General features: G+C 41.7%; 1 protein-coding gene across 1 annotated transcript in view; it reads left to right on the top strand.

The window, feature by feature from the left end:
- GABRA3 (gamma-aminobutyric acid type A receptor subunit alpha3) overlaps positions 1-26,879 on the top strand; it is a 181,026-nt gene that overhangs the window by 112,510 nt on the left and 41,637 nt on the right. The window contains exon 5 of the mRNA XM_075538542.1: positions 24,761-24,843. Coding sequence (XP_075394657.1) covers positions 24,761-24,843 — 83 coding nt within the window. The remainder of the gene's footprint in view (positions 1-24,760; positions 24,844-26,879) is intronic.

Below are 26,879 nucleotides of genomic sequence, written 5' to 3'. Positions count from 1 at the left end.
GTGCCAATTTGTTAGAACAAAGTGTTCTTGTATTGAGGGGAAGTATGAACCGAGGCCCAAGACCTGTCTGCAGCTTCAGTGTATTGCCTTATAAAGATATGTACCACTATTAATTTTTATGCCAATACCACCAGTGTTATGGTTTAATGTATTTACATAAGTAGACACCTCTGTTAATTTCCCTATCTATGCCTTTGCTTCCTAGAGCTTGCCTCTGTTTCCTTTTGCCTCCTCCTGCCTTGCTGTCACATCCCTCCTTCTTCCACCTCTTAGTGCTTCCTCTCCACTAGCTTGGTGTTGCTCTAATACTCACAGGGTCTCTACCCTCTCCTAGATGCTGGTTCCACTTCCCTAGTGGTTCTCCTGTCCACGACGCTGTCTACTCACCATACCCTTCTCCCCACCTCTTTCTTCCTCTTCTACCTTCCGGGGCCATTGGCCCCATTGCCTTCTCCCCAAGCTTCCCTCCTATGTGCAATCCAGATAATTAGGAAAACTATCAATGCCCTAGTCCAAACAATAAGAAAGCATATGGTTCAAGGGAAAAAAAAGGAAAGAGAAAAAGAAAGGAAAAAAACTTCTACCTAGGTCCAGGTCTGTTTGCTGGCCCCCATGAGACCCTGCCCCCCTGATCCTGAGGGAGATCCAGGGGCTGCCCCTCCTAGCCCGGAGTCCATTCTTGGGATTCCTTAGGAGCTCTGTGGCTCTGCTTTACTCCAATTGCTGATCTGTTATGCTCCATTCCCAGACTGTCTCCCCGCCATGTGTCCCCATTATTGTCCCCTGTGTGCTCCAGTTAGGGAACCTGTCTTGAGTTGTTGGTGGTCCCACAGTCCTCTCTGTGCCCCAGCAGCTTCATGCAGGGACCTGCTCCTCTGGGCTTAGTGTGCCTACATGGAGTCTAGGCCAACTGCCCCTTTCTCTTTTTCCTTCTTGGTTTGCTTCCATCTGGGTATGGTAGGTTGGTTCCTTTCCCCCGCCTCACTTCCAGGGTAAGGGTCAGGCTGGGTCTGGTTGGGCCGGCCCTTTAGTCCAGTCTTTTAATGCATTCCTCCACGTGTTACGTTGCCCTCCTGGTTTGGCACCCCATGGTGGGGGTCTGTATGCACACACCAATTCTGTGGAGACACAACCAATACTTTCCCCCTGGGTGGGTTAGTGACCTGCTCCCCCAAGTCATCATCTCAGTTTCTCCCCATCCCCATTCTCCGTCCTCCTTCCCCCTGCCTCTTCTTGTTGATTCGCATGTACTTCCCTGGGTGTGGTCTGACTTCCCCCCAACTGCCTATGCTTCCACCTGTATATTGTAAGATAAGTATCTATTCTTCTATTCCTGTTGTGCTGATTATAATTACCTCAGGGGACTCATCTTATACTTGTCCTTTTGAGATTGGCTTACCTCGCTTAACATAATTCCTTCCAACTCTTCCCATGAAACCATGTGCTTCATGTGATCGTCCATTCTTTTTAGTGCTGCAAGTACTCCATTGTGTGTAAGTGCCAGAGTTTGCTAATCCACTCGTCTATCGGTGGAAATTTAGGTTGTTCCAACTCTTTGTGATTGTGAATTGCACCGCACTAAATATTGGAGTGCCAATGACTGGTCGTGTTGTATTTTGTACCTCCTCTGGGTATATGCCCACTAGAGGGATGGCTGAGTCATAAATTAGATCAATTTCCATTTCCTGTAAGTATCATCAGATCGCTTTCCCTAGTGGTTGTACCTATCTACATGACCACCAGCAGAGGAGGAGGGTTCCTACTTCATCACATCCCTCCAACATTTGTTGCTCTCTGATTTTCTGATTTGAGCTTACCTCAGGGGTGTTAGATGGAAATCGACCAATGGGATTTACTAAGAATAAATCACCTGTGCGCCTGGAAATACTTCACCAAGAGGGTAACAAGGTAACCTACAGACTGGGAGAGGATTTTTAGTAATGACACATCAGACAAGGGCTTATTACTACAATCTATAAGACCTTTTATGGCCTGCAAAAAGAGGAAAACAGTTAACCCCCTAAAGAAGTGGGCAAAAGAACTGAAAAGAAATTTCACTAGGGAGGAGACCCTTATGGCCAATAAACACATGAGAAAGTGTTCCCGTTCATTAGCCATAAGAGAAATGCAAATTAAAGCAACCATGAGATACCATCTAACACAACATTTCTTTAAAGTGTTGAAAGTAAGGAAGTTACTTTGAAGACTATGGTGTACCTGATGAAAGTCGTGGTATTTTCCGTTGCTTCCTATTCATGTGAAAGTTGGACATTGAATGAAGAATAACAAAGAAGACTTGCTGTCTTTGAATTATGGTGCTAGTGAAGAATATTGAAAATACCTGGATTGCCAAAAGAACGAATGATCTGTTGGAGGAAGTGCAGCTAGAATGCTCCTTAGAAGGGAGGATGGCAAGATTTTGTTTCTCGTACTTTGAGCACATTATCAAGAGAGACAAATCCCTTGAAAAGGACATTATGCTTGGTAAAATAAAAGTGTAGTGAAAAAGAGGAATCTCCCAGACAAAATGGATTGACACTGTGGCTGCAGCCATGAGCTTGAATATAAGTAGTACTTTCCCCTCTGTATAGGGTCTCTAGGAATCCAGACCAATTAGATGATATGTAACAATATCAGCACAAAAGCAATTTATTTAGACATATCTGTAATATCAGCATTAGTTTTTAAATTATTATAGTATTAGTATAGTATTAGGAATTGACTAATGGGAGGAATGGGAAAAGTCGAAAGACATTCTAGAGAGAGAATAGTAATTGAGCAGTTTTAGGAATTGAAAAGATATAGGGGGCATTTTGTCAAGTCAGTGTTAGAATATATTAGAAAGGAGGATATGGGACGAGATGTGAATGTGTAAAAGGAGAGCCTACTCAGTAAAGACACTTTGTGCCACACTAAAGGACGTGGGTATTATCCTGGGAGTGGAAGGTATTAAGCATGAGAGTGAACTGCTCAGTCCTATGATTTATATATAACTTGATTTCCTGTGTAAAGAATGCATCTGAGGAGCATAGGGCTGGGGTTAGGAAAAATAGCAAGGAGATATTTAAAGTAGTCGAGGGGAGGGTGGTGCAGGATCAGATGGCACTTCGTTCTGTTGTACAGAAGGTTGCTATGAGTCAGTACCAACTCAACAACACCTGACAACAACAACAGCAGGTGAGAAGTGACCAACTTCGAATACAGGGCCGTGGATGAATATAGAGAAAGGAAGATAAAGTGAGGCAATCAGCAACTCAGCAGAGTTTCAGAGAAGGGATAGTGAAGAGAGAGGAAAGGGTATTACTCAAATATAGGAGGAAAGGGGATGATGCAGAACAAAGGGTTTTGTTGTTGTTGGCGTTGTTGTTAGATACCTTCCAGTTTGTCCTGGATCTTAGTGGTGCCATGTACTACGGAGTGAAATAGTGCCCAGTACTGTGCCATCCTCACAAGGATGGTTATGCTTTAGCCCATTGTTGCAATCATTGGGTCAGTCCATCTTGCTGAGGGTCTTCCTCTTTATTTAGGAAGCATGATGCCTTTTTGCAGTGACTGATCTCTTCTGATAATATGTCCGAAGCACATATTATCATGTGAGATAAATCTCACCATCCACCCTGCTAGGAGGCATTCTGGCTGTACTTCTTTCAAGACAGATTTGTCCATTCTTTTGCAGTCTAGGGTACATTTAGTATTCTTTGGAAGCACAATAATTCACAGGCATCAATTTTCTTTGGTCAATGTCCAATTTTTACATGTCTATCGGGTAATTGAAAATACTATGGCGTGGGTCAGGATTAGTGACCTGACAATAGAGTTGGAAGAATGGGGGAAAATTCACATTGACCCATTCATTCGGGGATGAAGAAGACATGAATGCGAAATTTGAAGCATTAGGAGGTTTTGAACTACCCTTTAAAATCTTTTTTTTTTCACACCAACAGCATTACATCATTTATTGTTAAACTTGATTAGGAAGCAAAAAAACAAGGAATAAACCAGATTATTTGCCAATATAAGTTCAAGTCATCAGATGGGGACAAAATTTGAGCCTGGGAAAATGCGGCCATGCGTGCCACCCTTCAGGGGCCTCCTTACAGCCCCAGCTTGGTTCTTCTCCAATGTCTTCTCTTGGAGTTGTACCTGATTTTATTACCGGTTTTCATTCGAATCCATTGGGGGATGGGCCGATTCTGCTTCTGTTTCTTGGCCAGGAATCTCTTAATCCTGAAAGTCTTATGAGACGACATGGTGAAGTCGGAGCACCACCACACTCGGGGTGGCAGAGAAACGGAGAGCCCTTTAAAATCATTTGTTCATCTCTTTTACCTCATCATTAGCTTTAGTCATTTTATTTACAAGAATAAATTTCAGAGTCCATTTTGATCTTTCTTATATGTACTAAGAGTGCATGGCCTATGCCTCGCTAGCCTCTTCTTATGTGGCAAGAGAGAAGGAGCATATAAGCCTACGGATGATTCCTATGAGGCTTAGATCAGAAATATCTCCACTCTCAAATCTTCGTTGTTTAACCGATATTGACACCAACCAGTGTTCCCATTGCCCTCTATGCTTCTCCTCTGGGTTCTATAATGTATTGCAATTGTCACCCAGAACTCACAGACTATACTCATGATTATGAGACTTATTAGGAACATTAACAGGTAACAGTTCAGGAACAGAAATGCTCAGGGCACAGCTTTTCAGTCAGGATATTCTCTTTAAAACCATGTCAGTAAGGAGGCATCTTTCTGATCACTGGCCGTGCAGCCATGTGGCCACTTTGCCTCTGCCCTGCAGACAATGATACAAAGCTCATTTAGTGCTGCCATTAAATGCTTGACGGGCACACCACTCCACCATATGCCTCTAGCTGAAGGCACTCAGCTCTAGTTCCATGGGTAGGCAAAACTAGCTCCCCAATTAAATGCCTCAAGACACCCCATGCCCAAAGCTGATTCCTGATCTTGCTGCCACCATTCCATTGCTTCTCTTATCCTCTATTATATCTTTCTGTCCCTGGATTAAGGAAATTCATTGCTCAGCGCTCTTGGGGTCTAAAGGATATGTTCCGCTTCTAGCTCCTCTTTCTTGTTAGTAGGAATCATGTGAGATCTCTCCTTCTTTTGAGATGGCTTGTTTTATAGCCAGCAGGATAGAAAAATTGACCACCCCCCACTTGAGAGTTCCACGTTTTTACAATCACAATTAATCCTATTAACAATCACAATTTAATCATATAAGTTATCAGTATACTCTCCCACATTGTCCTACCCAGGCCTATCAGGAAAAAAGTCCTTTGGTTGGAGTTTCAAAGACCCCGTCTAAAGCAACCAATATCAAGTAAATCATTGCACCACACTGTTTTTTTTTTGTTTGCTTATTTTAACTTTTTTTATGGTGATCTCGACAGAAGCTTACACAGCAAATTAGTTTTCCTTTGAACAACGCACACAGATTATGACTTGAGACATTTATTGCACGCTCCCATGCAGTGTGACTGTGCTCTTCCCCTTCCCTCCCTGCGTTTGCTGTTTCCATTTGTCCTCCTTTCCTATGGCTTCCTGCCCGTGGAGCTTTATCTCTGGGCAAATGGTACCCTGTCTAACACAACTGATGGACTTTGCTAAAGGGTGTTATTGTTCAGCTTACAGTCCAGTCCATCATGTGGCTTAAAGTTGAGCCACAGGGATGAGTTCATTTCCAGGCTTCCAAGGTGTGTCTAAGAGCCATAGATTGGAGATTCAGCCAGTCTCTCTCAGAGCAGTAAGCATTTAATACACACACACACACTCATGTATAAGCCAAGTTTTTCAGCACATTTTAACTGCAATTTTTGTGGTAAAATTAGGAGCCTCGGCTGTTATTCGGGTTGGCTTATACTCGAGTAAATATTCCACATTTTTTTTCAACTACATTCAGGATCTCTTGTGAACCCTTGAAAAGCAGTAGGCAGTGCTATAATCTTGTTCTTCCGGCCTCAGTGTCTTGGTGTTTGTTCAATCCATTAGTCGTAGCATTTTGGAGTAGTTGTTTTCTTGTATCTTATCTTTGCTTCATTTCTTCATTCATCTCTGCTACAGATGGGGAGAGACCAGAACTTACACCTTAGATAGTCACTCACAAACTTTTATGACCCCACTCACCAAGTATAATGTAGAATATTGTTCCTGTGTACTGTGTTATGTCAATTGACCTTGGTGTTCCCCATGACTATGGTCCTGAGTCCCCAGAGCCAGCAGTTCACTCCATAAGTGTGATTATTTATAGCTAAGAAGGTTTTATAACTGTACTCTACAATGCTCTAATATATTCATGAATTTATTTACAGCATATGTAGAAATATCTTTGTAGGGCTTACATATATTCATGGGTATCCTCCTACATGCTTTGAGTATCCATGTATGGATCCACTCATAGCTTGAGGATCTTCCTCTGTTTCATGGTGGCCTATCTACCACACATGACCAGGGCCTGGTCTCTTTTGAGAACATTTCCAAAGTACATGAGACAAAATGCTGCCATCCTTGCCTCTAAGGAGTGCTCTTCTAAAGCAGACTTGTGTTTCCTTTGAGCAGTAGTAGACCATGAGACTGTCTGATGTGAAATGGCAACTACTAGTCCATTTTAGATCACTAAAGAAGGACCAATGCATTTGAAGTATGGTGGTGGCAAAGATTATTTAAAGTCCCGTGTACTGTCAAAAATTAGTCTGTCTCAGAAGAATTATATCTGGAATGCTCTTTAGAGGCAAGGATGGTGAGACTTGACCTTACCTATTTGGGACATGTTGTCAGGAGAGCTTAATCCCTGGAGAAGGACATGATTGATAAAGTAGAGAGGCAGCGAAAAAGAGGAAGGGCCCTTGACACAGTGGCTGCAACAATGGACTCAATCATAAGAGCAATTGTGAGGATGACACCAAATTAGGCAGTGTTTCATTATGTTGTGCATAGGGACATTAAGGATCAGAACTGACTTAATGGCACCGAACAAGAACCACAACATAGCTATAGAGAACCTGATAGGTCATTTGTGTTAGTTAGCACAAATTGGTGAACCTCAAAATGTCTACTAGATCAAATATTTAAAATATGAAAGAAGTTCATGCCTCACCCCTTACAGGTCAAAGCAGGTGATTTGTTTGTTGTGTTTTTTAAATCATTTTATCGGGGGCTAGTACAATTTGTATCACAATCCATCCATCCATCCATTGTGTCAAGCACATTTGTACACTTGTTGCCACCACCATTCTCAAAACATTTGCTTTCTACTTGAACCCTTATAATCAGCTCCTCATTTTTCCACCTCCCTTCCCGCTCCCCTCCCTCATGAACCCTTCATAATTCATAAATTATTATTACTTTGTCATATCTTACACTGTCCGATGGCTCCCTTCACCCACTTTTCTGTTGCCCATCCCCAAGAGAGGAGGTTATATGTAGATCCTTGTAATCGGTTCCCCCTTTCTACCCCACTTTCCCTCAACTCTCCCGGTATCGCTGGTCCTGAATGGGTCATCTGCCCTGGATTACCTGTGTTTCCAGTTCCTATCTGGACCAATGTACATGCTCTGGTATAGCAAGATTTCGTAAGGTAGAATTGGGATCATGATAGTGGGGGGAGGAAGCATTAAAAGCTAGAGGAAAGTTGTATGTTTCATCATTGCTACCCTGCACACTGGCTGGCTCATCTCCTCCCCGAGACCATTCAGTAATAGGGTGTCCAGCTGTCTACAGATGGGCTTTGGGTCTCCACTCTGAAGTCACCCTCATTTACAATGACATGATTTTTTGTTCTTTGATGCCTGATACCTGATCCCTTCGACACCTCGTGGTCACACAGGCTGGTGTGCTTCTTCCATGTGGGTCTAGTTGCTTCTGAGCTAGATAGCCACTTGTTTATCTTCAAGCCTTTAAGTCCCCAGACACTATATCTTTTGATAGCCAGGCACCATCAGCTTTCTTCACCACATTTGCTTATGCACACATTTGTCTTCAGCAATCCTGTCGGGAAGGTATGCATCATGGAATGCCAGTGTAATAGAACAAAGTGTTCTTGCATTGAGTAAGTACTTGAGTGGAGGTCCAATGTCCCTCTTCTGCCTTAATACTAAGCCTATACATATATGCACATAGATCTATTTCCCCACCATCTATATAAATATATTTACATATGTACATGCCTGTATTTAGACCTCTATAAAAGGATATTTATAGAGGTCTAAAAAAACCAAGTGTTTTCTATTGATGCTCATGTTTAAGTGGTGTTTCAGGAAACCAAGAGCATGTTATCTGGTCTCCCTGGCATAAGCAGCACATGATTCCCAAGGCTAGTATGTTTGCTTGTGTAAGTGAAGAGAATTTAGCATGGAATTTCAAATGTGGCTTCAGAAGGGCCCACTCAATTATACTACATTCCTTTGACTATAATGAAGTGAGCACATACATAACCGTAAGGGAAACTGGGAAGAGAAATATTGCTAGGTGTTCAAAAAAGAGACAAAATAGGTTTGGTGAATAGGTGGTGAATCTCCTCCATTTCCAATTTTATCATTATAATTTATACTTGTGGTCTGGAGGATAAGTAGAAGGTGAGGATATCGGTTAGTGGACTCATTCATGGACCACTTTTACTTAGGCCTGATCTTCCAATCAGTGCATGAACAGGGGCATGGTTCAGGAAGCTGCTTTCCTCCGGATGATTCAACATGGAGAAACTATTCCTATTTTCTGTTACTTCTTTAAAATATGTAAAATACCATGACTGTGTAGCTTAACCTGTAGTAGGCATTTAGTGCTCCACATTAAAGTTTAGACAATCCCATTGTGTCAGAATTCTCCTGAGTTCCAAACTAGAGTTTCCAACTGTAATTGATCATGTTCACCTCAGATGCAGCATGTTTAAAATGACTATACCCTACATTCCCTTCTTAGAGGATGTTGCATACAGTGGATACCACCACCAACAAAAAACACTTTTGCTTTGAAATAAGAGTGACTCGGGTCACTATCGCTACCATTTAACAATGTTATGAACTCTTATAGTGTTATGAACCCACACTTCATATAGAAGTGAGTATATTCACAACAAAACCCTCCACAAAGGGCTTAACAAGTACCAGGGCATATGTCAGGCCGTTCATATGCCTATCGCATTCACTTCCCAAAATAACCATATGAGACAGGTATAGTTATGATTCACCCCATTTTACAGAAGACCAGGACAGTGTTAACTATAAAACTGCCACCTTCATCGTAATGCTCTACTGCTTCTCCAGGATATACACATATGACCACTGCAGGGATAATTCAGCGAGGAAAGTACATGCAAGGCACCAAGCACAGTGCTTGGCATATAGGAAATTATCCATCAGTGCAGATCTTCCACTTCTCCTCTCCAGATTATCTGCTGCTTCTCCTTTGTCAAGGACACTCTCAGTCCACACTCAATGGCAAACCTCTCTCAGATGTGTCCTTTCCCCTCTAGTCTTACTTTCCAATGGGTTTCTAAAGACAAGTTTTTTGAAGAATAAATTCTGCGTGACACAGGAGCCCCTAAAATTGTTACCAGTAAGGCGTCTCTCCTCTACTTAAGATGCAACTCACTTGCACTTGAGTTTTCATTACAGCAAATACCTCTGAAAGGACCAGAAACCACGGAACAAAATTGGGCCAGACTGTTAGTTGTATAGGGCTTAATGTGATCAGACCAATCAAACATTAGTACCTTTGCTCCACACAGTCCTTCCTTGTACTGACTTTTGCTCTAGGGAATTCCGTCTTATTCGTTAAGCTAGCAAGGGACTCACGAACCCACACTTAAAAAGCCTTTCCCTAATGAACAGAAGATAGAAGAGAAGAGCTCACTCATTTCGTGCTCTGAGAAAGAACACAGTGATATGAGAAGCATAGAATAGTTCAAGTTCTTCGTCAATCACAAAATTCTCTGGTGCACTTGGTGCAGTAACAAGATTCTTTGTCCTCCAAGACTTAACATCCCAATAGGAAAGATATACCACATTGTTCAGTCACGGGATGGTCTAGTTGAAGACCTTGAGAATAATAGAGTATGGAGTGCATTTATTCTTTTTAAAAAAAACCATTTTATTGGTAGTTCTTACAGTTCTTAGAACAATCCATACATTCATTGTGTCACGCACATTTGTAAATATGTGGCCATCATCCTTTTAAAAACATTTTTCTTTCTACTTGAGCCCTTGGTATCAGCTGCTCATTATTTTCCTCCTTCCCCCACACTCTGATCCTCATGAACCCTTCATAAAGTATAAATTATTATTATTTTCATATCTTACACCATCTGCTGTCTCCCTTCACCCATGTTTCTGATGTTCATCACACTGGGTGGGAGATGGGGTCGAGGTTCTATGTTGATTATTGCAATCAGTTCCCCCTTTCTCCACCTACCTTCCCCCTACCCTCATGGTATCGCTACTTCCATTATTGTTCCTGAGGGGTTTCTCTGTCCTGGATTCCACGTGTTGAGAGCTCTTATCTGTACCCATATACATCCTCTGGTCTATCTGGATTTGTAAGGTAGACCTGGGTTCATGATAGTAGGGGGGAGGAAGCATTACAGAACTAGAGGAATGTATGTTCCAGTGGTGCTACACTGCACACTGGCTGGCTCGTCCCTTTCTCGTGACCCTTCTGTGATGGCATGTCCAATTGTCTACAGATGGACTTTGGATCTCCACTCTGCACTCTCCCCTCATTCACATTGTTTTGATTTTTTGTCCTGGTTCTCTGATGCCTGATACCTGATCCCATCAACACCTCGTGATCACACAGACTGGTGTGCTTCTTCCATGTGAGCTTTGTTGCTTCTGAGCTAGAGAACCGCTTGTTTATCTTCAAGCCTTTAAGACCCCAGATGCTATCTCTTTTGATAGCCAGGCAACATCAGCTTTCTTCACCACATTTGCTTATGCACCCATTTTGTCTTCAGTGATCGATCATGTTGGGAAGGTGAGCATCACAGATTGCCAGTTTATTAGAACAGAGTGTTCTTGCATTGAGAGAATATTTGAGTAGAGACCAAATGTCCATCTGCTACCTTAATACTTAGCATATAAATATATGTACTTTAACACATATCCCTATTATTATATATGAAGATATTTACATATGCAGATGCCTCTATTTAGACCTCTATAAATGTCCGTTGCCTCCTGTTCTCTACTCCATTTCCTTTTACTTTCCTCTTGTCCCACCATCATGTCTGGCCTTCATTCCACTCTCAGTCATTCCTCTTGGTTACATTGCACTGGATCAAACCACACCAGGCATTCTATGCCCTCCTTACCATCGATTGTAGATCACTTGCTGTTCACTTGTCCCTGGTTTTGTTGACTCTCCCCTTCTTTTCCCCCACCTCCCCTTCTCCCATGTCCCTCCAGCATTGTCGGTCCTATTGTTTTCTCCTAAGGATTGTTTATCCTGCCTATCTTATATAATTATATATCATTTATTAATAAAGGCAAGAGCTGGTTTACAGGCAGATGGTGTCTATGACACTATTCTCCCATCATTCTAACATAGGGGGTGGTATATAAAACACCCAATGTCAACAGCTAGTTTACACAGAGTGGAGCTTTGTGTTGTCATGGAAGAAGCTTTGGAATAATTATGAGCTGGAGGTGTGAGTCCCAACTCTGGTTCAGATCAGCCAGTGTAACTGTAGACAAGGTGTTTACCCTCTCTGAGCCACTGTTGCTTTTGTGAAATAAGACTTGCTGGCTACTTAACTGTTTATTAAATAAAAAATAAGTTACCTGCCACTTACTATGTGCTAACTAGCCTACCAGGCAAAGGGCATAGGGTGAAAGAAGCAGAAACTCTCTTCTCAAGTTTTCACAGCCCTCTGAGATTGTGTGTGTGTGGGGAGGGGGGGGGGCGGTGGATCCTTCCTAGTTGCTTAGCCTATCGACTCTGACTCGTGGCAACCTCATGTATAGTAGAACACAATGTTGCCCGATACTGTGCCTGCTTCACGATCATCAGTGTTTTCGAGCTCATTGTTGCAACAGTTATGTGGTGCCTTCTAATCTATGGGGCTCTCTCTCTCCAGCACTATCCATGCCAGGCAACATTATCTGGTGATCCATAGAGTTTTCCTTGGTTGATTCTTATTAGTCAATTGCCAGACTTTTCTTCCTAGTCTGTCTTAGTAGTTTGGAAGCTCTACTGAATCCTAGCCACCATGGATTACTCCAATGTCACAGCTCGCAGCATCATAGAAAGTTGCAGTCCACGACAGATGACAGACCGACAGACAGGCAGTGGTTGGGGTGGAGCGGACACAGAAGCACATACTGATGATCTTCATTGGTGGTCTTAAGGTACTTCTCCAATGTGCTCTGGGATTTCTGCGAGCTGAAGGAACTCAGGATGCCTGGAAGGCACAAAAATGTACCATGGAATATGTAATATTTGAACAAAAACTTGAAGGAAATTTGTTGCTCTCATAAAGAGAAAAGGGCATTCCCGGCAGAAAAACGACAATGACAGTGTGTACAAAGATTCTGAAGTCCGACAGCTTTGTTTGGTAAAATCCCAAGTATCTGCAGATGGCTGAAGGCTGGGGAAATAGGAGGGTTGGGAAAGAGGCCGGGGCTCCGTGTCTGAGGTAGTTGTTAGAATGCGCACACACTCCCTCTGAAGGCTTAATGCGGCTGTAAAATAGTGGCGGGGCAATTAGAAAGCCCAACAGTCTTTCTCTGTACTGAAGCCTCTTGTCTACAGCGGGAGGATTTGATGTGAAGCCTACAGAAAAATGGGATTTTGTGACCGATGTGCTACTTGGTCTGAGTGTTCACTGGGGGTGTTTCAAGTGACTCATATGCACTGCTAATGGCTATTAATGATTTGCTCTCCTTTTTCCACCATCAATCTCAGATTCTACCTTTTACTCCATGACTGCAAAATTAGCCTGCACTGCTTTTCAGCCACCCCTGAAATAGTATTGTCTGCACTTTGGCTTCCAGAATGAAAAAGGAAAAAAAAATCCTCAAAGTGCAGGGCAGATTTTTGTCCTTCCAACAAGCTTAGTGACATATGGCTTACAATGGAGCTCCTATTAAAGTCCTGAGACACTTGTCCCCAAAGAAGTTTAAGCTGCTTCCTCCTGCCTTACTCATGGAATGACTAATGCATGTAATCAATAAACTTTAGAGCCTTAACTGTTCGGATCCTGTTATTGCAGAAACCTTTGTTCCGCTAGGTTTAGCTCTGAGGTTACATCCTCATTAGACACAACCACCACCACAGTAATTGGCATGTAAGAATTTAGGAATAATTTGTTTTCCCTCCGAAGAAGTTGCAAAGTGCTGATTGATTTGTTTTCATGATATTCTATTTTATAATGCTTAAAACCCTTGAGCTGTGGTAGGATATGCATATTTTAAAGTGTGCACATTACATATACATACCCCCATGGCATCCTGGGCAAGGCCTGTGTGTGAGGGACGGCAAGAGTCGAAAGGTAATGAAATGAGGAGAGAAGGTGAGAGGGCCTAGGGAGCCATAAGGGCCACACTCTGATCTTTTCAGGCGGATCACTCCCTAGCATGGACCAAAGGCAAACATGAGGCCGCAGCTGCTGAGCTGGACTGTTTGCCTCTCTGGGCAAGACTGTTAGGTGCATTGCCACCTGGAAGCAAAGCAATCATATGTGGGATTTTGATTTTGTTCCAGAGATGAGACAAATGCACCTGAAATAATATTTTAAAATGTAAAACATTGGATAATTGTAAAGCTAATACAAGAAGGCTCCATTGTCTTTTACTTTCCTTTTTTTCCCATGAACCTTTTGAAGCCCCCATACAGTAATATAATAAAATAGAAAACCAATGACACAATACCATAAGCAAATGATTTCTGATATATGTGCTCATTTTTAAAATGTGCTTAGGTATTTTCAGTGAGAATAGACAAAGGAACCAAAGAAGCTGAGTCACTAATTTGCCTCAGTTTTCAGAGTAGAAAGAAAACAAATTACCTAGTAGCATTAGGTCAATAACAGTGATTCTTAACTCAGTAAGACAGCATAAGATAATTCCTGAAGTTTACGATGGAATTTCCAACACATTCAGTGGATGGTTTGTTCCCTTAGTGCATAGCTCTCCCCACTGTGAGATTCTGCCATATGTACCTTCTGCCCAAAGTGGCAGTAGTGTCGCTCGTGCTGTAGGGAACGGACAACATGTTGAGAATCACAGCTGTGTTGGGAGTCAGTAAACAAGATATTAACAAGATATTTGTGTTGGACAGGGTTCTCTAGAGAGACAAACCAGATTGCTAGTAATTATATATATATATATTTATAAAGATAGATATATAATTCGAGAAATAAACTGTTAAATAATATACAGAAAGATAATACAAGAAATTAACAGTTAAATTATAAAGCAGTGAGACACTAGCAGTCCTTCAAGTTTTGAGAGCTGCCAGTTGCCAGTCCCCTTCTGTAGAGAGAGCTGGGCTAATATATACCCAGGCAGCAAACAGCAAGGCAGGTCCCCAACTGTCATCAACTGTCAGTCCCCAGCTCGAGAGATGAACATTCCAATCATGTGGGCTTAAAGGGACCTCAACTTACAGCGACAGAGTCCACAGGCTAGGCATCCCACAGGTAGTGTACCCCTTTAAAATGAGGCACAGAACATCCAAGGTGAGGCTCACCGAGCCATTTATCCCTCTGCCCTTCAGTTAATCCTACTTGTGTTTATCGGCCAGGCTGGCACAATAAACTATAGCAATATTGATTTCTTTTTTTTCTACCAACTATTGCTCCCTCATAATACGAAGCAGTACAATGGATTTCTTTAGAATCTACAAGATGGACACAAGCAAATCAAGTTAGTGTTACTAACAAGCGGAAGTAACTTGCACACGTCCACTAAGAGGTGGGGTTGGCTTTCAAATTGGATCCTCACTCTATGTTGTCATTGTGAGGTGTCATCTAGTCCGTTACGACACATCTCAATCTTCGGCACAACAGAAGGAAACCTTACTTGGTGCTGTGTCATTCTCACAAATTGTCTTACATTTGCTCCCACTGTTGCAGCCTGAGGGCCTTTCTCTGTTCAGCTGCTCCTCCACTTTACCAAGCATGATGTCCTGCACCACTGGTCCTGAAGGGGTCATCTATCCTGGATTCCCTGTGTTTCCAGTCTCCCAGTATCGCCATCTTTAGTAATTTTTTAAGTGAATAGCTCGTCTACACAAGAGTGTCTTCTGCTACAGAACAAGAAGAAGACCTTCCGCAGGATGGATTAGCACAGTGGCTGCAGCCGTGGCTCAAACCTAAGATCCATTGTGAGGATGATGCGGGATCTGATGGTGTTTCATTCTGCTGTCCGTAGTGTCACTATGAGTCAGACCTGACTCAATGACAGCTAATAACAATGCTATCTAGACGTTGTTATAGGTGTGTGTGATTCCATGGAGTTCTAGAATTGATGTTGAGTTAACATTCATGAAAGATGTCAATTCTGTGTCCATTTCTGTTGGAATGATCTATCTAATTCTTCACCGAGTTAACACTGTCATGATCACTGTCGCATTCATAGTAACTGTTGAGTCAGCTAGTGTCAGTCTTCTGCTTTTGTTCTCCTTCAGCTCCATATTGGCCACTTGGGGTTTAGCCTTTTCATATGAATCTTAGAATCAGTTTGTCAATATCTGCCTTATTTTTAAAAGCATATTTACTGATATTACAAGTTACCTACTATAAATGTGTTGTCTTAATTCATGTTCTCTATTTTACTTTTCTGTCTTCTAATATCCATTGCAATGGTTGCAGAGAATGCACAGACAAATGCATGATTAAAGGCTTTATTAAGGAGTTACAGGAGAAATACTCAGGAGAAGTGTTTATCAGGACATGTTACAAATTCTTTCATGTCTACTAATGAATGCCCCAAGGGGCATACCACTACACTGTATGCCTCAGCCCTGAGGCATTCAGCTCAAGCTCTGTGGGTCAGCAAGCCTAGCTCCTTGAATTCAGTGCTCAGCCATACCCCACTCTACAAGTCTGCCTCCTGCACAAAAGCAGTCAGATTCCCTTGCCCCATGGATTGGGAAGTCCAACCACTCTGTTCCTTGCTCTGGCTCCTGGTTCTGCTGCTGCTCTTCTAATGGCCTAGCTAACGTATGGATCCACGTGCAGGGATCTCAGGTCCAGAAGAGGCGCTCCACTCCTGGCTCTTGCTCGCAATGAAAACCCCTTCTTGCTTCTCTGAAGTCTCAATTTATACGCAGCAAGATGGCATTCCAAGGAATCCTGTTCACAGTCACTCACAGGTGAATTCTAAAAGTTTCTTCCTCCACCTTTTTCTCAGGCCCATGCAGGAAAAGGTCCTTTGGTGATAGCCAAAGCTAGATGAACCACATTAAATACTTGACTGCTCTTGCAAAAAATATGACTCTTGTATTGTACACTACAATCAAACTTAGAAATTTTACTTTCCCCCAATGAAACCTGCTTCCCATGAACAGTCACTCTCTGTCATTCTCCTCCTGGCACTTGCTATGGCAGGCTCCAATACAATGGTGAGAAAAAGGAGAGGACATCTATGGCTTGTGCCTGGTTTGCAACCCAAGCCCTTTGCCTTAGAGTGGACTCAGACTCCTCGTGACTGTATACGATTAGGTGTAAGTGCCACATAGGATTCCCAAAGCCTTGTGGACGCAGACTGCCACATCTTTCTCCTATAGCATAGCTGGTGAACGTGGACCAGTGACCCTTTGGTCTTTCATAATGAACTATCAGGTTAGATATGGGTTTTTCATGGATGTCTTTTACCAATTGCGGAAGTTCTTGTCTATCCTTACCTTTTTAAAGTATTTTGAATCATGATGTGTGTTGAATTTCACTCTTCTTCTTTTCTTCTTGTCTTCCTTCAGTTTATTCTCTAGATAGCTACCAGAATAATCCTACAAGGTTAGTCAGGTCAAGTCACCCCTCTGCTGAAAACCTTGCAATACCTCCACATTTCACTCAGAGTAAAAGCCAAAGAATCCTAAGAGGCTTTACTCCATTTGGTCCATGTACCATAGATTCCGCTTTGAATCCATCTTCTATGAATCACCTTCCTCCCTTCATCCCTCCACTAAAACCACAGTGGCCTATTCTTTCTTCTTTGAACATATTGCACACGCTTCTTCAGAACCTTTACATATACTATTCCCTCTACTTTGAATGTTCTCTCCCCGGGTGTTGCCAAGTCTTTCTCTCTTATCTCTTTCAGATCTAGCTTCAGATTTCACCTGTTCAGTGAGGTCTTCCCGGAATACTCTATTGGAACTTAAAATGTCTCTTTTTCTCTAAATTTTTTATTGCTTTATTGGGAGGTCTTATAGATATAACAATTCCTAGTTCAATCACATCCAGCATTATTGTACAATTGCTATCAAAATCAGTTTCAAAATATTTTCTCTCTTCTTGCACTCCTTGATATCAGCTCCCCTTTATCCCCTCCCTCCCCCACCCTACCTCCCAGGAACCCTTATTTTTCCTCTCTATAATAGTTTTGTATGTTTGTTTGTGCCATATCTTACACAATCCAAATACAAGGGGGTTATCCCACAGCCCCACACCCCCCAACAGAAATTGTGCTGAGCGGAGTGGAACTTTCTTAGTATGCATTTCCCCCGCTTAGGTGAGCATCAAACTATTCACTCTGAGTTAGTGCACCCAGTGGGTGGCGTGCCCTGGCAAGGTTCTCTGGTCACAGTGGACTTCTTCATAAAGGCAGTTTGTCTTCAACCTTGTTTTTTGTGATGACCAATTTAAGAGAACAGCAAGCGGCTTTGAAATTTTGTTTCCTGCTCTGGAAAAATGCCGCAGACACTGTTTTGATGTTGAACACAGCTTACAAGGACAGTGCTATGGGAAAACTCAAGTGTACAAGTGTCAGAGTACAAGTTTTCTCATTTAAAAAAAGATGAAGTGTCAATTGATGACAAACCTCATTTGAATATCCCTCAACTTCTCGAACAGATGAAAACATTGACTCATAGTACATTTGGAGTCCAACCAGGTCAGACTGCTAATCAAGCTTTGTATTTAGAGGTTCTAAAAAGATAGCATAACGGTGTACAACAAAAAAGGCCTGATTTGTGCCAGACAGGGGTCTGGTTTTCCCACCACGACAATGCACCTGCTCACGTAGCCATCTCAATGCACCAGTTATTGTCAAAAACCAGCATGCCTCTCTTGCCCCACACACATTACTCACCTGACCTTAGTCCGTGTGACTCCTTTTTGTTTCTGAGAATGAAGAGGAACAGGAAATTGATTTAATGACATAGAAGAGGTAAAGAAAAAAAAACAAGGGAGGTGCTCTCAGACATCCCAACAGATGAGTTTGAAAAAGGTTTCCAAGAATGGGATAGCAGATTTGACAAATGTATTAAGTGTAATGGAGAGTACGTTGAAGGTGATAAAGTTGTTTAGTAAATATATACATATATAGCTTTGACGGGTGGAATTCCATTTTTTGGGGGGTACCGCCCTCATAAATCCATTCACACATAATTCTTTTGTTTGATCACATCAAGTGGGGTTATACAGTTATCAATGCTATCAGCTCCCTATCCTAACCTCCCCCACCCTCCTGCCTCTTCCCTTACCCTCGGGGAACCATTACTCGTGTTAACTGTTTCTGAAAGGGTATCTATCTTGGTTTTCATGTACTGAATGATTTTAAATATACAAATTAACATATGCAAAACAAACATGATTAATGAGGTAAAACAAATAAATACCACAATGTAAAGGGGAGGAAATACAAGATAGTTATGTGGTTCATCAGTGCTATACTCCACCCTGAATTTATCCCTTGGATGTGGCCCTTCTGAAAGGGGCTGTCCAAATTATCTTACAGTTGGGGTTCTGGTCTCCACTTCATCCACGTCCACACACATAAATTTGGTTGCTTGGTTTTGAACTTCTGATGCCTCTTCCCATCGACACCTTATGATCACACAGGCTTCTTCCACATGGTCTTTGTTGCTTCCCTGCTGGATGTCTGCTTATTTAAATGTAAGCCTTTAAGACTCCAGATGTTGTATCTTTTCATAGCCAGGCACCATCAGCTTTCTTCTCATTTGCTTTTGAACCCATACTGAGTAAGATTTAAGTAGAGGCCCAAAGTCCATCTGCTTCCTTGTTGTATTTGCATATATATATATATATATATATATATATATATATAAACAGGTATACCTATATTTATAAATATGCATATAAATATATTTTTCTTCTTTCCTCTTTTTACCCTCCTACCTCACTATCATTTTTACGCATACAACTTGATTGATTAAACACCAGCAGAAAAGCTATACCCTTTTTGTCATCAATTTTAGAACACTTACTCTACCCATCATTGTTGTTCCCCACTGACCTCTCCACACCTCCCATGCCCCCCAGGAACCTGCGGACTAGTCACCATCTCCATAAGATTGCCTTCCTTTTAAATACTCTCTACCTGGCATCTTTTCATGTTTATTGCTGGGACATACTAACTTTTAATATACTATATAATTTATTTATTTATCTCTCTTGTTTATGTCATTTTTCTCATGTGGAACCTATACATGGACAATGAGGCTGCCGTTCAAGCAGATCAGAGGAATGTTGTGTGATTTAAAATCTGGAAAGATATTGCCAGGGTTGTAGTCTTTCACCTTACTTATTCAATGTGTGCGCTGAGGAAATACTCCTAGAAGCTGGACTCTATGAGAAAGAGTGAGGCATCAAGATTGGAGGAAGACCTGTTACCTCTCTGTGATACACACATTTCAAACCTTATTTAGTAAACTCCAAAAGGACTTAAAGCACTTACTTCAGTATGAATTACAACTCAATATAAAGAAAACCAAAATCCTCCTAACGGGGCCACCGATACATAACAGCATGATAAATGGAGGGAAGATTGAATTTATCAAGGATTTTTAAAATTCACAATCAATACTCATGGAAGCAGCAGTCAAACAACAACAACAAAACAAATGACACATTACATTGGGTAAATCTGACACACAAGGTCTCTTTAAAGTGTTGAAGAACAGGGAGGCTACTTTCAGGACTAAGTTGCACATGGCCCAACCCTCATATGCATGTGAAAACTGGACACTGGCTAAGAAAGACTGCAGAAGAAGCAATACTTTCGAACTGCAGTGTGGATGGAGAATATTGAAAGTATCGTGGAGTGCCAGAAGAGTGAGTAAAGAGAGCAGTCCTTGGGGAATGACCCCATGCTGGGTGAAGCAGAAGGGCAGCAAACAAAGAGGAGATCCTTCGTGAGTTGTCTTTTCGCCATGGCTGCAACAGTTGGTTCAAATTGAACAATTGTGGGGAGGCTGCAGGATCGGGCAGCGTTTCCTGTTTTACACAGGATCGCTATAAGTGCAACAGACTTCAGGGCACCTAAGAGCAACAATCAAGATTTACAGACTGTGAACCCTCCACAGGGTCTACATGACTCAGAGTTAGTTCTGACGGTCGTGAGTTTTTATACCTAAACCCTCCCTTGTCCACTTTACACCTCCTCTCTGAAAAGTTCCCCTAGCAAGCCACACCTTTAGCGAAGGCATTCACTCACTGAATGAGTATTTATTAAACACCTACAGTGTACTACATGGCACTGTCCTAGGCTCCTTGACACATCAAGGAATAAAAGAGACAAAAACCCCTAACCTTAAAATTGTGAGAGAAGGAAAATCGATGATAAACTACAACAACAACCAAATTACTGTTTGTTAGATAGTGTTGGTGGGGGGGGGGGAGCGGCGAAGATCATGGGAAGATTGACTATACCCTTTTAGAAGTCAGAGGAAGCCTCATACCAAAGATCATAATGAAGCAAAGACTTAAAATAGGTGTGAGAATTCGTCTTCCAGATATTTGGAGGAAAAACATTGTCAGAAAGGTCTATATTAACGAGAACACCGAGCTGGATATTGGACACCGATTGTTTGCATTTAAAGAAATCTCTTCCCATGTCTTATTTTCAGTTTCTCCGGATAAAAAGTAAGAGCTCAGGACTTCATGGCAAAAATCTTTGAACCTTCAGTGCTCCTTGGATATTTGCAAAATTCCCCATGTGCCTTGGACAACGATTCAGTTTGTAATATCACAGCAATCCACCCGTTATTTTTAAGGCATAGAATGGGTTTCATGGCTCAAAGAGCGAGGAATTTGAGAAATGTATTTCATTAAGAAACTTTCTGTTTGCTTGACTAAAAGAGAAACTTTGTGTAGGATACTGAAATAATTCCATGAGCGTTTAATAAATAAAATCATGTTCATTGTCTCTATTTGTATTTCCAAGATATTGCTTCTTATGAGTAATGCCAAGGGGAAATTACTTTATGTTTACCCAGCAGTCATGGGGTCGTGGAAAATAAGACCATAGCAAATACATGATCAAGACAAGATGTAAAAGGCAGTGATTTCTGATTAGGCACAGAACATTGTATAATAACGTTCCTATTTTCCTTCCCATCCACTTCTTACTCATCATTTCTAAGAAAAAGCTTAGAGAAGAAAGCACATGTTTGTACAGGCAGGTTACTTCATAAGTCAAATTATGCTGTTCTTGTTTCCTTGGTTCTTTAATGCATCCTCTCTGACCTCCTGTGCCCTAATGTTCTTTGTCCTTGTTCTTGCTCTATCCTTCCTCCTAGCTACACTCTAAAAGACCCCTTCAAAGCTTCTCTGCAACCAGACACTCCCTGACTATCCTCAAGCTAATCTCCTCTCTGCCCTTAAGAGAAGCCACTGAAGGCAAGGATTCTGACTTATGCATCTCTGTTTCATCCCCCCTCTCTTGATATCTTCTCACAAAGACCTTGCACTTAGGAATTGTTTACCTAAAGAGTTTGTATTCTGACTGATGGTGACCCAGGTGCTACAGGATCAAACTGAGCTCCATAGGGTTTCATTTGCCGCAATCCTTACAGGAGGGGATCCACTAGAGCTTCCTTCCGTGATGCTGATGAGGAGGTTCCAATTCCCATCCTCTAGGTTAGTAAACCAAAAGCCAAACAACACCAAACTTACTGTCATCGAGTCAATTCTGACTCATCTCAACCCTAGATGACAGGCTAGAAGTGCCCCTGTGAGTTGACCAGACTATAACTTGTAATGGGACTTTCTCATGAGGAGCTGACTGGTGGTTTCCAACTGCTGGCCTTGTGGTTAGCAGGCATTAGTGTCAACCATTTGTGCAACCCAGGGACTTTACTGTGCACAAATAACCGGAGAGAATCAGGACATTGTACATATGCCTGAAAGATTCCAACTCACAGCCACCCTAGATTGAGTTTCTCAGACTGGCACTACTTATGAGCGCTTCATCTTTCTCCCATGCCGCAGCTGGCAGATTTGGACTGCCAGCCTGGAAAATGGCAGTCTGATGCTTAGTTCACTGGCCCACCATGGCTCCTCAGGAAATCAATAGAAGAGGGCAAAGGGCACGCTTTCAAGACATTTCATCCAAAACAAGTCAGGAAAGGATTAAGATGGCAAGAAAAAACAGAAAAAATTAGCATGGTAGACCAACTTAACTTTATAAATAGTAATAGTAATTGTAAAAGGATTAATCAGCCCAATTGATGGGTAGAAGTCACATTGGATAAAAGTGGAAGACCCAACTATGTGATGTATTTGAATTGTACCTCAGAAAATATTTTTTCACATAAACTAAAAAGCAACTGCACTTTATATGCATTGGTTCCAGTTGTGATATGGTGTTTTCCTAATACTCTATTGGCCAATCTTTCCTGTAAAGAGGTGCTAAAGCTTCAGGTGGATGCCCAGGTGGAAGGTTATTTCTCGAACTATCTTACAGGAGAAGCCACCAACCTGGTCTGGACACTTAGTGTCTTACTTCTTTAGCTTCAGTCCTCTACACTGATTTGAGAAACAATGGAGGTCACCCAAGTCTTACAATTCAAGGCTTTTCCATAGCTGAGACACCTCTCCTTAACTTTACACAAGCAGACTGCTCTGGGCCAGAAACTTCACCCAGAATTGCTTTGCTCAGGAGTACCCTTTCCTATTCCATGAAGCAGGAAATGCTCCGAACTGGGAATCAAGACTGAATGTAAATATCAGCTTTACTAACAAGTACATTTATGATCCTAGGAAACTTCCTTCTATGTTCTGGGCTTTTGTTATCCTATCTCTAAAATGAGGAGGTTTTTGTAAATCCTGTATGGAACTGACCAGGAATTTTCAGGCCTTTCTTATATTCATTTAATAGGAATTTTTAAACCCTACTATGTGTCCAACATGTGCTAGATAAAGAGGATACAGGATATAGCAGTGAATATAAAGGACAAATACAAGTGTCAAAAAATCTCACACTCTGAAAGGGATAGCCTCAGAATTTGAGTCTAGGACTATGTAACTCCAAAGTGCACACCTTGGCCCTGAAACCACACTTCCACTACAATTTTTAAGACAGTGACCAAAGGAGAAGTGAGGCGTATTCTTTGCCAGATATGGTCCTCCAAGTTCTCACTGCACTATGTACTTCCTCGCAGTGCACATCACAATGTCGGTGTGCATGCACTATTTATCTGCCTCCACTAGAAAGAAATTCACTGTGGTCTTGCACCAAGCCTGTTAGCTTTGCTACTGTAAGTGGGCATGGGGCCTAGAATATTATAGGGCTTTAAAACCATTCCTGAGAGGGAGGGAAGTTGAAGGGAGAGAAGCAGGAAGAGATATAGCCTCAGGGGATGGAAAGAATGCTGCTTCCAGGACTTCCCACTTGAGTATGTGGACATGGTAAATCATACCGCATACAGGTTCCCATTGAGGAATCCATGCAACTCTCTCCCACATGTAAAAAATGCAGGAGCTCTTCAGACTGGCCCTCAGTGGTCTCTGAGGCCCCCCATTACCTTTATATTTTCTGCTGTGTGTGTGTTTTCTCCAAAAGCCATCCCTTGCAGTTGCTGAGAGCAACAGAGCCGTCTTATGATCCTGTTAATTATCAGGGTAAAGATATTCTTTCTGCACGCCTCTCCTCTTCAGTGCAATCTGTAAATCGGTTAACCTACGTGAGAACCTGCTGCGAGAAATCAGGATTATTATTAACCCAGTTGCAGAGATAACTAGACTGTGATCAGGAGTGAGTGAGTCAGTGCCCGGGTGTTTGTAGGCTTCTTGGCGGTTGCTTAAGGAAGTCACATTCAGGGCAGAAAAGTTATTCTTCTTTCTCTGAAGGTGGTGGGGTGGAATTCAGAGCTGCTTGGAAAATCTGTATACCTTTAGAGACAGCAACTAGAATAAGGGTTATTGGGGGTACAGTGGGGGAGGTGGGAGCTCATGGGGAGCTGATATCAAGGAGTTCAAGAAGGAAGAAAAGGTTTTGAAACTGATTATGATACCAATTGTACAACAATTCTTGATGTGATCAAACTATGGAATGGGGTGATGTCTAGAGCAGCTCCTAATAAAATGGTTTAGGGGGAAAATGGACTAATAAACAGGAAAAATAATAAAACAATTTTAAAAACCTGTATACCACGTGCTGCTGTGACAGGCTGCCTAGTTCAAATCTACCTGTTTTTAATCTACCCTTTGTTCTCATAAATACTGGCATCTAAACAAAGAAAATCTATGATTCGTAGTAGTATGCCATTTTTGGTGAGCAGGAATGGAGCCTGGGTTGAATGCCATTTGCTGTATCTGAACTTGAATTGTCCTTCTCTTTTAGGCTGACAATCCATGCCGAGTGTCCCATGCATTTGGAAGACTTCCCCATGGATGTGCACGCCTGCCCACTGAAGTTTGGAAGCTGTATGTATTTTGTTATATTTTGCTTCCCGAATTTTCTTCCAACAGAAATGCAATATTTTTATTTTCCTTGTAAGTGTTTACAAAGCTGAGGCTCTTACTCAAGAAAGCATGGGAGTGAAGGAGGCAGGCGGGGTTGAGTGGCCCTAACTGATCAGGAGGAGAAGGGCCCAGTCTTTAATGCAGTTTTCTCTTCCAGACAGCAAACCTTAGTGTGCCATCTCAGACTAATTTTTCTCTCTCATTAGCCTGAAGCATTAACATCTATTTTCTAAATTGCTTAGAGGACAGTGTACAAGGAAAATTATAGCAGTAGCTGCCGAAGGACAAAGTCCTTCAAAAAGAATCTGCTTTTATTTCTTGAAATGTCCAATCCACCCACATTCGCATCTAGTTCTGCCCACTTCTCAAAAGTGAATCGAAGACAGGAAGAGATTCTGGAGTGTTTATCACCTTGGAGAGTATGGCTTTGGCCAGTAGTTTTAAATTGTACAGAGAAAAAGAGTAGAACTAGAAGAAAAAAATCAGTAGCATTTGAGTGAGTTTCTAAATCTAAGAATAATGGAGGAAATTTCATAAGGAGTCGTAAGGTTTGTGCTAACTACATCTTCATTGTGTTTAACTCTATATTTTGCAGTAGACAAGGAGTTTGATAAACCCAAACCAAACCCACTGCCATCAAATTGACTCCGACTCCTGTTAGGACTGCTCTTGTGCAGTTTCGAGATTTCAAAACCTTTACAGGAGCAGACTGCCTCATTTTTATCCACAGAGAAACTAGTGGATGACATACGACATATGTTTTCTGAGGCAGTGATTTGTCAAATACTTGAGATTGTTTCTTGTGTGCCAGGCTCTCTTTTAGGAGCTTAGAATGTATCTATAGGTTAAATAAAGGCCCCTGTTTTTATGTATTTGATATTGTAATAGGGATCATAATGGCAAATTATATTATTAGTTATGAATGCAAGAGATTAAAGTATGTCATAAGGTGAGAAGCACCATGGGAAAAATAATACTGCAGACTAAGGTTGAATCAGTCAGACCTCGAGAGAGTGGGACGAGGTGTTGCTGTTGCATTTTAAAGTAGAAGTGATCAGGGTAGAACTCTTAGAAAATACATTTGACCAAAACATTTTGAAAGATAAGAGAAATCATCTCTCTCTCTGCGTGTGTACATATGCATTTATCTGTCTGTACTTTGTTATTGTTACATCCTGTCAAGATGGTTACCAGTCGTAGGGTAACCACTAGAAGGGAAGACTGCCCTGTCTACACCGTCTTCACAGTCTTTCCTGCGTCACCATATGTTAGTTAGGCTCTTCCTCTTTTGACCTGACCTCTATTTACAGTCCTTTGTCGCCAGAGATTGGTTCCTTTTGATGTCCTTGCCCTCCTCGCTTCCAAGGAGCATTTTGTCTGTACTTCTTTGAAGACAGATTTCATTTTTTCTGGCAGTGCATTGGTATATTTAATATTCCTCACCAATGCAGTAATACAAACACATCAATCCTTCATTGGTCTTCCTTACGTAGTTTTCCAGAATATAAGACAATTTAAAATGGCATGAATTTGATCAGGTATCCCTTAGTCCTCAAAGGGACATTTTTGCTCATTAACACTTTAAAAAGATCACATGCAACAGATGTCCCTAATGCAATACTGTTTGATCTCTTGACTGGTGCTTCCACGGGCACTGCTTATATGAAAAGTGAAAGTAAATTCTTAACAACTGTTCTGGAGAAACTATTGAGAATGGGAGGTGATAGACCCTATATACTCAGGTATAAGCCGAGTTTTTCAGCACATTTTTTGCACAGTTTTTGTGGTAAAATTAGTTACCTCAGCTGACATTCAGGTCAGCTTATACTTGAGTATATATGGTAAGTATGGCTCAGCTTGAAACCACAATCCATGATTTTTTGCTTTGTACAGATTAAATTCTGAAATGATTAAGCTCTGTTTACACTGACCATGGGAGTCAGTGCTAGGAGATAATTTCCAGTACCATTCCTTTACACGGGAAGATGCTTGCCTGT

This window comes from Tenrec ecaudatus, chromosome X (assembly GCF_050624435.1).
Source record: "Tenrec ecaudatus isolate mTenEca1 chromosome X, mTenEca1.hap1, whole genome shotgun sequence".
In the NCBI taxonomy this organism is placed as follows: domain Eukaryota; kingdom Metazoa; phylum Chordata; class Mammalia; order Afrosoricida; family Tenrecidae; genus Tenrec; species Tenrec ecaudatus.
Note: the sequence above shows the minus strand (reverse complement) of the source record. Positions and strands in the feature narration are given on the sequence as shown.